General features: G+C 49.2%; 1 protein-coding gene across 1 annotated transcript; it reads left to right on the top strand.

Moving 5' to 3' along the window:
- Positions 1-4,938: 4,938 nt before the first annotated feature.
- Positions 4,939-10,879, top strand: TEX28 (testis expressed 28; the record flags this gene model as incomplete). The annotated part of the gene is made up of 3 exons (XM_084870891.1): positions 4,939-5,672; positions 9,696-9,831; positions 10,523-10,879. 3 exons carry the CDS (start codon positions 4,939-4,941, stop codon positions 10,877-10,879), a joined length of 1,227 nt encoding a protein of 408 aa, XP_084727017.1.
- Positions 10,880-11,193: the final 314 nt, after the last annotated feature.

The following is an 11,193-nucleotide window of genomic DNA, read 5'->3' on the forward strand; positions in this document are numbered from 1 at the left end:
TTTTAATCAATCTTTATTGTTCATATTATTACAAATGTTCCTCATTTCTTCCCCCCTCCACCAGGTTCCCACCCCACCCTCCACCCCCTTCCCCTCCCCCATTGTCCTCATCCATAGGTGCACAGTTTATGTTCAGTCTCTTCCTCCCTCCCTTTCCCTGATAGTAAATCCCTTTTCAGATAGTAAATCAGTTACTTAGCATTTTCTCATATCAATAATACCTCCAACATGCCCAATGATACACTTCACACAAAAGACATTTCCAAATAGGTCAACCAACCTCATCCAGGCCCCACACAAGGCACTCACAGATCAACACCCCAGAGCTATACTAACTCAACATATCCAGATTTAAGCCTTCATCACTTGATTCAGCAGACCCTCAAGTTCCCCCAAAAGTTTCCAGCCATGTCTGAGAGGCAGCCTTGGGGTGGGGGCAGGCGAGGAGCGAGCTGTTCCGGGCCTGGCTGCTCGGGGCCTGGCCTCTGTTGCTCTGGTTCATTCCACAACCAGCTGCTCCGGGTCTGGCCACTGCTGTTCCCGACCTGGTTGCTCCGGGCTTGGCTGCTGCTGCTCCGGGCCTGGCCACACCCAACCCGGTTTCTCCGGGCCCAGGCCACTCCTGGCTTGGCTGCTCCCAGCCTGGCAACTGCTGCTCCAGGCCTGGCCGCACCCGACCCGGCAGCTCCGGGCCTGGCCGCTCCCAGCCTGGCCGCTGCTGCTCTGGGCCTGGCCGCACCTGACCTGGCTGCTCTGGGCCCGGCTGCCCTGGGCCCGGCCGCTCCAAGCCTGGCCTCTCCCAGCCTGGATGCTCTGGGCTTGGCTACTGCTGTTCTGGGCCTGGCTGCTCCCGACCCGGCTGCTCTGGGCCCGGCTTCTCCGGGCCTGGCCACTCCGGGTCTGGGTGTTCCTGGACTGGCCTCCCTGGGCTTGGCCGCCTCCGCCTCAGGCCCGGCTGCCACTGCCCCAGGTCTGGCTGCTCCAGGCCTGGCTGTTGCTGCTCTGGGGCCTGGCTGTTGCTGCTCCAGGCCCGGCTGCCACTGCCTTGTGCCTGGCCACTCTAGGCCTGGCCGCCGCCGTTCCAACATTCTGTCCTTTATTTTTTAAAAAAAAACACATTTATGTTGCAATGTTGGCTGCTGAGTTGAGTTCTGACTTAGTCTTTGATTTTTCAAGATCTTCTTGTGTTCTTTCTTAAGTAATTTTACTATCTTTTGCTCTCCCTTGATTTCTTCACATTGAGAACTTCTTCGGTTTCTTCCTCCTTGTCCTGGAAGCTCAGCAGGTTGGCCTGTGGCACCCCTTTGTTCTCCGCGGGCTCCTGCACTGCTTCAGCCTGTTGCCGGGGTCGGCACCACCTCCCAGGAAGCAGCCCCTGGTCTTGGCTCCATTGCCCGCGCTCAGCGGTCGAAGGCTTGGGGGCACCCCCCCCCCCCCCGGGGTCCCCGTCGCCCGGTTCCTTGCTGGCGCCTGGCTGGCTGGTGTCCGGCAGGGGCTCCTGCTCCTCATCGCGTTCCTCCAGTCTGGAGCTTTTTTTCTCCTTCCCGCTAGGGGAGTCTAGCATCAGAGTCAACAGACTGTCCTCTACGCGCAATGTGCGCGACTCCGGGGGCTCCGCTTTTCGCCGCTCCCCCAGGACTCCACCTCACAGCCCCGTTTCCCTCTGCTTGAGTCTGGGTCCCCAGGGATTGGCCTAGAGCTGGAGTTCAGGGCAGTCGGGAATGGGGCTCAGCATCGCCGGAAATTTTGTTTCTTCCCTCCAGGGCAATCCAGCATCAGAGTCAACATTCAGTCCTCTGCGCGCAATGTGCGCGACTCTGGGGGCCCTGCTTTTCGCCGCTCCCCTGGGATTCCGCCTCACAGCCCCGTCTCCTCCTGCCTGAGCCTGGGTCCCCAGGGTCTGGCCCATAACTGGGGCTCAGCGTTGCCGGTTCTGGGGTTCAGCCCAGGCCGGGGTTTTTATTTCCTTCCTGCTAAGGATCACCAGGCAGGCACCCAGCCTTCTCCTCCTCTCCAGCTGCATCCTCTCCACGTGTGCGCGTGCAGCGCGCAACATGTCTCTGTACCTTAGGCTTTTTCAGCTCCTCTGATTTTCCTTCTGGTTTTCTCTTTCCTTCTTGTTGTAGAATTTTCAGTCGACTACCTGTAGCTCTGGGCAATGTCCACTCTACATTTTAGTTGTATTCCATTGAAATTGTTGTGTGCTGCTGCGGTTAGGTGTCTACCTGAGCAGCCATCTTGGATCCTCAAAAAAATCTTCTTTCTTTTTCTTCCTTCTTTCCTTCTTCTTTTTTTTTTTTTTTCATAATCAGGTTCCATTTTATGTGTCCCCTTTGTTATTTGGACGTTATGTACCTGGCTTTTCCTAAGTGATTACCTTTAATTTTTTTTTTCTTTTCTTCTGGTTACCTTTAAATTAAAAAAAAAAAACTTTTTTTTTTTTTTTTAGAAAGAGTGGAGGGCAGGAAGGAGAGAGATAGATCCAGCATGTGTCTCAACTAGGGGGTCTAGGAACAAACTTGCAACTCAGGTACGTGCCCTTGACCAGGAATTGAAACTGAGACCCTTCTCTGCATGGGCTGATGCTCTACCACTGAGCACACAGGCCAGGGCACCTTTAAATTTTTTCACCAACGTTTTTCTCTCAATTTTGAGTTTGATGTGATATCTATAAAATTCCCCAGCAGAACAAGTCATCAGCAAACTTTAATTTTCCCTATTTCCTATTTCCTTTTAAATAATTAGTTAGTTCTTCCATTTACCAATGGTATATACAAGTGTAGTTGAACGCAGAGGTCAGTGAATTTTTAAAGATATATATATTGATTGTTGACGGTATTACAGATGTCCCCCATACCTCTCCCAAGAGACATGCTGAATACAAAGGGCTGAAATAAATGAGTCATTGTTCATATAAAATAATAGAACATTTTAATAAAAATTAATCTTTTTTCTTGGACATTCACTTACCAGACACTGAATAACTGCACAAATTAATAAGCGTCACGCAAATAAACCTATATTTCTTGTTTTCCGAAGGAGAAATATTTCCTGTTGCGCACACCAAACAAGTTAGTACAGGACTAAAGACGTGGCCATCGGCTGCTAAAATATTCGCTGCTGGTATGAGTGGAGAGAAATGGTGCGCCTGCGCGTAAGGTGCATAAGGGAAATGAATGCACCACGATTATAGTCATCAGTCATTAGCAAACGTTGTAGGTCGTTATTAATAATTACTTATAATAGGATATTGTTGATATTTATTTACAGTGATAAAATTAAGTTATTAAATTTAAAAAATATATATTTTATTGATTTTTTACAGAGAGGAAGGGAGAGAGATAGAGAGCCAGAAACGTCAATGAGAAACATCGACCAGCCACCTCCTGCACACCCCCCAACAGAGATGTGCCCGCAACCAATGTACATGCCCCTGACCGGAATCGAACCCGGAACCTTTCAGTCCGCAGACTGACGCTCTACCACTGAGCCAAACCAGTTTCGGCTAAGTTATTAAATTTTTATTAAAACGTTTCTTACATACCGTTATATTGGCTGGGCCACAAAAATATTCGTGGGCTGCGAGTTTGACATGTTTGCTCTATGAGAACAAGGAATATATCTGGCTTCTGTAACACTCAGTAGGCGATCAGGAAGTATGTGTTGAATGAATGACTGAATAAAGGATAAAAATCTGCTAAGTTGCAAAGCTCTCCGACTATCCTCTTTGTTGTTACTCCTCACCCGAGGATATTTTTTTCCTTTTTTTTTTTTTTTTAAGAGATAATGGAAGGGAGGGGAAGAGATAGAGAAATAAACATCAATTGGTTGCCTCCCGCACGCTCGCAAGCCCTGACTGGGGCTGGGGACCAAGCCTGCAACCGAGGTATTATACATGCACTTGACTGGAATCGAATCCGAGATCCTTCAGTCCGCAGGCTGACACTCTAACCCGCATGTGTCAAACACAAGGCCCGCGGGCCAAATCCAGCCCGCCAGGCCTTGCAATGTGGCCCGCACCGCGCTGTCATCACTGCACTCCGCTGTCAGTTTATGACATTGTCAGTTTATGACTGTTCAGTAAACCATTCGGCCCGCGATTTAGGCTGGATTTTAGATTTTGGCCCCTTCTCTGATTGAGTTCTACACCCCTACTCTAACCACTAACCCAGTGGTCAGCAAACTACAGCTTGAGAGCCACATGCAGCTTGCAAGCTGCAGTTTGCCATTCTGTTGATTAATGAGTTTGCCGACCACTGCACTAACCCAAACCCTATGATGGCTCTGCTATCTCTTCAGTCTGCTCGGCAGTAGCAATACAGCAAGGTGTATGGCCTAATGGGAATGAGCTTATTCCCTACTTTACAAGAACAGTTTATATATATTTCTTTATTGATTTCAGAGAGGAAGGAAGAGGGAGAGAGAGATAGAAACATCAATGTTAAGAGAGAATCATCAATTGGCTGCCTCTTGCGCGCCCATTACTGGGGATTGAGTCAGAAACCCGGGCATGTGCCCTTGGCCGGAATCGAACCTGGGACCCTTCAGTCTGCAGGCTGACACTCTCTCCAATGAGCCAAACCATCTAGGACAAGATCAGTTTTTAATAAAATGAGATGCACAATTGGTCATTCTTGAAAGAGAGGAATCCCAGGAACAGAATGGGTGTGTGTGGAGGGAGAACTCTAGCCATCTGGGCTCGCTGTGAGGCACACCCATAAAGCAAGAAGTCAGTGCTGAAAAGGAGGGGAGAGGGGTCCGGAAGTCGAAACTGACTTCTCTGGTCTGTGCTGGGCCCATCTCAAACGCATAAATCTTAACACACATAAGTATCTCTGCATATGTGTAAGTATTTTTATAGAGCGAGGCAATCGTGTGTTCAGTTCTCCTACCATTTGCAGCTTATGCAGTAGTACCTGATTTTTTACTTGTTTCCCAATGCAGGAGGAAAACACCAAGAGCCCACGTGCAATCTTCCCCTCCAACATTCCCTCGTGCAGATCCAGATCCTTGTCACCCAGCAAGGAGGGCTTTAGCGGCCACTCCAGCCTGTTGCATGGCGAGATGGCCCGGAACTTACAGAAGAGCATCAAGCACCGCACCCTCTACCTCTTAGAGCAGCTGAGAGTGGAGAAGGCCAGCCGGGACCAGAATACTGAGAGCTACCTCAAGCTGGTGTCCAAAGCCGACCGGCGCCAGGCCTTGCACATCCGCCAGGCCTTCGAGAAGGTGAACCAGCGGGCCTCTGCCACCATCGCCCAGATAGAGCGAAGGCTCCATCAGTGTCACCAGCAACTGCAGGAGCTGCAGAGGGGCTGCCAGCCCAAGGGCTCAGTGGCAAAGGAGAAGAGCAGCCCGGACAATGGGCGGCAGCCCTGGGAGAAGGCCCCGTTTCTAGAGTCTTCCAAGGCAGGTGGGAAAGATGACTTAGCCACCACCTCGTCTGGCAGGCCCCTCCCACTTGACAGTCAGCTGCCGGCCTCACAGCAGGAGAGGTCACCAGCAAGGTTGCCAGAGTCGAAGGCAAACTTGCTATTGCAGAAGGTGAAGGAAGAGCTCAAAGAAGCCCAGAAAATCCACCTTGGCCTCCAGATGTCCTATCAGAGCCTAAAGGAGATGTACCTCACAGACCTGCAGATGTCGCTGGAGTGCCTTCAGGAGGAGAAATGCAGGTGAGGAGGAGCCCCTTCTGCCACCTTGGCTCTGGGGACAGCCCCCAGGACTGTCTGCCAGAGCTGAGGAGAGCGGCTCAGTGGTTTTCTTGGTGCCTGGGCCCCCGCGGTGAAGAGTGCTCACCCCCTGTCCGCAGTTGCACACCAGCTTGGCCAGTGAGGCTCCAGCTCTAGGTCCCTCTGGGCGGTCTGGCAGCTGCGGTTCTAGCTGGAATGGCAGGAGATAGCCCGAGTGGCGGTGAGCCCAGCAGACTCTCACCAGTTAGGGAGGCGCTTTGCCATCCTGTCTGCTGGAATGGTGTGTAGACAGGACTGGAGTCGGCTCGACAGCCCTGATCCCTTCACGTGTGCTTATGGCTGAACTGGGGTACAATATCACTTCCGGGATATTTATTCTGCAAATGACTGCCTTCTGGGGAATGCCATCTCCCCACTGTGCAGTGGGTTGATTTTTTTCTTTTTAAAAAATTTTAAAAAATATATTGATTTTTTACAGAGAGGAAGGTAGAGGGATAGAGAGTTAGAAACATCGATGAAAAAGAAACATCAATCAGCTGCCTCCTGCACACTCCCCACTGGGGATGTGCCCGCAACCAAGGTACATGCCCTTGACTGGAATCGAACCTGGGACCCTTGAGTCCACTGGCCGACGCTGTATCCACTGAGCCACACCGGTTAGGGCTGGTCTCTCTCTTATAGGATGTGTGTGATTGCAATTAGGGTCCACATATGCTCAGGAGGAGCTTTGCCCACTCTGCCGCATTCCCCAGCCGTATCCCTACTGCTTGAGCCCCGCCCCCACATCTGTTTCTCTATCTTAGATTTCTCATCTAGGCTGCAGACTCAATTTGCCCAAAAGCCAATCCTCAGGTATAGTCAGGAGTATAATCTTTTGACCCTAGCTGGTTTGGCTCAGTGGATAGAGCACCAGCCTGCAGACTGAAGGATCTCAGGTTCCATTCCAGTCAAGGGCACATGCTCGGGTTGTAGGCTCCATCCATTCAGGAGGCAGCTGATCAGTGATTCTCTCTCATCATTGATGTTTCTATATCTCTCTCCCTCTCCCTTCCTCTCTGAAATCAATAAAAAATATGTATTTTAAAAAAGAGTATAATCTTTCACAACAATACAGTTTAGGATAATTTGTATTGAAGAGGGCAGCCTTATCAGCTTTGGGAGATTTAGGGGACATTTTGGTTGACTGGTCATCATTCTGTCTTCATAAGAAAGTTTTTCAGCCTTGGCTGGTTTGGCTCAATGGATAGAGCATTGGTCTGTGGACTGAAGGGTCCCAGGTTCGATTCCAGTCAAGGGCATGTACTTTGGTTGTGGGCACATCCCCAGTGGGGAGTGTGCAGGAGGCAGCTGGTTGATGTTTCTAACTCTCTATCCCTCTCCCTTCCTCTCTGTGAAAAATCAATAAAATATATATTTTTAAAAAGAAGACTTTTCAGAGTGCTCCATTTGCCTCTGTGATGGTAGGAGCTGGATGGAGAGGGGCCTTTGACTAAAAAAGAGACAATGAGAAGAGGCAGCTGTGCCGAGGCCGGGGCACTGCTGCCAGAGGGAAAGGAGGCTGCGGGCAAGGGAAGGAGAGACCGAGAGAATATCCTTATGAACTAACATCTTTTTATTCACTAAATTATTCAAGAATACATTCAAGAATATATTAAGACATTCTTAGAAATACATTAATGAAGAATCTATTCATTGACTTCCTTCGTATTCGTGGAGAATATATTCATGAAAGCATACTTGAATACAGTTAATATCTTAAATGTTCTTGTGGCTGGATCTTTCCCGGTAATGGAAAGATAATCATGGGGTATGTACTTCCAGGGCGGACACCCTGCCTCTCCCCCTCTCTGTGGGCAGTAGCCTCAGCCATGCTGTCAGCCCACTCTCTTCTCAACAGGAAGCAGGGCAGAGACTAATGGAATGTTCCTTGAAACACTGCTCTGCTATGAATCAGCGCTTGATGACTTGGCTTTCAACAAATGAGTGTTCAGCTTATTAGCTGCCTGGGGGTGTCTACGCGTAGGTGTCAGTGAAGTTCTCAAAATAGGACCAAACTGCCTCCTTGCCTCACATTCCCTGTCCGGATGACAGCACCATTGGTTATGTTCTTGTGCAGGTCCTTCATTGCCCTGGACTCCAGTGCTCTCTGGTATCTTTCCTCTTCTCCGGTGTCACTGGCCCTGGCTTGGGTCAAGCCTTCCTCGGCTATTCCCTAAAAGAAAGTTCTAGAAGCCCCCTGTCCTTCCTGTTGCCCAAATGAAGAACCTCAGAGATTTTTTTAAACGATGAAACATTCCAAACCCAGGGGAAATTTGAGAATAACATGACCGACACTGTATACCTACCCCCGATCTTTCTCAAATTTTCACATTTAGCATTTTTGCCTCAAATATTATATTATATATACTAGGATACATATACATGTATCCTAATATGTATATGTATATGTATATGTATATGTATATGTATATGTATATGTATATGTATATAAATGTATTTTTATTGATTGCAAAGAGGGAGAGGGAGAGAGAGATAGAAACATCAACAATGAGAGAGAATCATTGATCAGCTGCCTCCTGCATGTCCCACACTGGGGATCAAGCCCACAACCCAGGCATGTGCCCTGACTGGGAATCAAACCATGATCTCCCGGTTCATAGGTCAGTGCTCAACCACTGAGCCACACCTGCCAGGCTCGTTTATATGTTTTTAACGATCCACTGAGATATAGTTTACGTGCCATAAAATTCACTGTCTTAACTGTACATTTTTATGATGTTTAGTAAATTTACTGGGTTGTGCAACCATGACCACAATCCTCTACTTATTTGCTTTAATAATAGCTTTATTGAGATATAATTCACATACCATAAAATGCATCCATTTAAAGTGTACACTTGAGTAGTCTTTATATAGTCACAGAATTGTGCAGCCATCACCACTATCTCATTACAGACCATAACATTGTCATCACTCCAAAGAGAAACCCCAGTCCCCATTAGTAGTCACTCCGCACCTTCCCCTTTTCCAGCTCCGGCAACCACTATTCTCTTTCCTTTTTTTCTGGATTGGTTTATTCTGGACATTTCATATAAATAGAAGCATATACTATGTGGTCTTTCACGGCTGCTCCATCTCTAGAACCCACAGATTTTTATGGAACAACTACTGCATGCCAAACACTGGCGCTGGGAATACATATGGAATTTAATAGCATATGGGGATAATTTAGATCTTGATTTCTACAACGTCTACTCTATCTCTATTTTGGCAAAGCCGTTACAAAAGGGGGATGGTATGTAGGAGATAACGTGACTGTCGGTGTGGGTGTGGCTGAGGCGCAGACCTGGAAGAGTAGGCTGGGTTTGACTGGCGCTGAGGGCCAGAAGAGGAAAGCAGATCCTAAACCCAAGTCTAGTCTTTTTAAAAAAATATATGGAGCCGAAACCGGTTTGGCTCAATGGATAGAGCGTCGGCTTGGGGACTGAAGGGACCCGGGTTCGATTCCGGTCAAGGGCATGTACCGTGGTTGCTGGCATATCCCCAGTAGGGGGTGTGCAAGAGGCAGCTGATCGATGACTCTCTCTCATCGATGTTTCTAACTCTCTATCTCTCTCCCTTCCTCTCTGTATAAAATCAATAAAATATATTAAAAAATATATATATGGAATGGTTCATGAATTTGCGTGACATCCTTGCACAGGGGCCATGCTGATCTCCTCTGTATAATTCCAATTTTAGTATACTAGAGGCCCGATGCATGACATTCATGCAAGGGGCTGGGCCCTCAGCCCTCGCAGCCACAGCTTCGTCCAGAAGGTCGTCTGGAAGGATGTCCGGAAGGTCGTTCGGCTGTCCGGTCTAATTAGCATATTACACTTTTATTATGATAGGCGTGCTGCCGAAGTGACGCCCAAAGTCTAGTCTGGATGGAGGACCATTCATTGCCAGCACAAGCTCTGGGCGGGGTACTGAGGGTGTATTACTTTCTCTTTTGCTCCCAAGGCAATCACTGATGGCAGAACTGGTGAACGAACACCTGCAGCGGCACCTGGATGAAATTTACTGCCTCAAACAGAGTCTGTCCTATGCTGAAGAGAAAATGGCCTATCTTTCCTACGAAAAAGCCAAGGAAATATGGGTGAGTTCCTCTCGGGGGAGCTTTTTGAGAATGGGCCAGTGAGAAGGATGCAGGGAGGAGAGAAGCCAAGGATGAGAGACTCTGTTCTGGCAACCTCCAAACCAGGGAAAGAGACAAATATTCAAGCTGTACCCCCACTGAGGATTCAATGGCAACCCCCACATTTGTTTTAGACCTGGCGGGGCCCAATCTTTATGTTCATGCTCCACTTCCCCTCTCCCCCCACCTTAACTGATCTGGGAACTTGGGCATTGCAGTTCTCACCCTTGAGCCCAGAGCCACTTGTAAAGGGGGCTGATGAGTACCCAGGAGCTGCTGGGGGTGCAGGGAACACCAGCTGGGAACCCCTGCTTTTGACCCTGGAGCTGCAAGCATGGGTGATGGATCCCCCTCACCTGAGACAGATAGCCTTACTCTCTTCCACACCCTCAGACCTTACACCTGACCTTGCTCAGACCTTACACCTCTCAGACCACGCTGGATGAGGGTCAAGTCAGATGAGATCTTCACTGTTACTGGGAAATATGGACCCTCCCAGGACAGGGCCCTCAGAGTAGGTGCTGTAGGCTCTTAGCTTCCCTCCTAAATCTTCAGCTCACCAACACCTGCTGTGCAACCCTTAAGCACTCAGGTCAATGTCCGCACCTTCCTTCTGACCTCTGGCAAGGGCCTGTGTTTTTATCACCTGCAGGAGGTCATGGAAACGTTCCAGTGTCGCATATCCAAGCTGGAAACTCTACAGCAAGTGACGCAAGCGAATATGACAGAGAACCTCAGACACTGTCCCCGGAAGTTCGTGTTCCGATTTCTGAACTTGCTCCTCATGCTGGCCACCATCTTCTTGGTCTTCTTCTCAACCGGGTGTGCCTTTCCATTTACACTGTTGAAGTCGCGTCTGCGCATGTGCACCGTGATCGTGCTGGTCGGGGTTGGGATCCTGGCCTGGCAGAATTGGCATGCCATTTCTGCCATGGACTGGCAGGTCTGGGTCGCCTCCACATGGAGACTGTATTCCAAGGATGCCAAGCCTCTACCAGACGGGCCTTAAAGGGTCTGGGTGGGCTAGCTCCTCTCTTTTCCAGGCATCAGGGCATCCAGCCAGCCCTCCCCAGGAGGCCACTTCTTAGATCTGGCTTTCAGATTTTGTCAACACCAGGCCCGTAAGAGGTGTGTGGGTGCCCACCCAGCCCGCAGTTCCCTTTCTCACAATCCTTCCTTATCATCTGCAGACTTTGGAAAAGATTAAAGTCTCCAGAAGTACAGTGCTGCACTCCTCTATAAACCCCTCGTGCCCTCTAGTGACCCAGGGACTGAACACCCGGGGGCTCAGGGCCCCTCTCTGTGACTTGGTTGTTTCTGGCA

The sequence above is a fragment of the Pipistrellus hanaki genome (assembly GCF_964339955.1).
Source record: "Pipistrellus hanaki genome assembly, chromosome: X".
Lineage (NCBI taxonomy): Eukaryota > Metazoa > Chordata > Mammalia > Chiroptera > Vespertilionidae > Pipistrellus > Pipistrellus hanaki.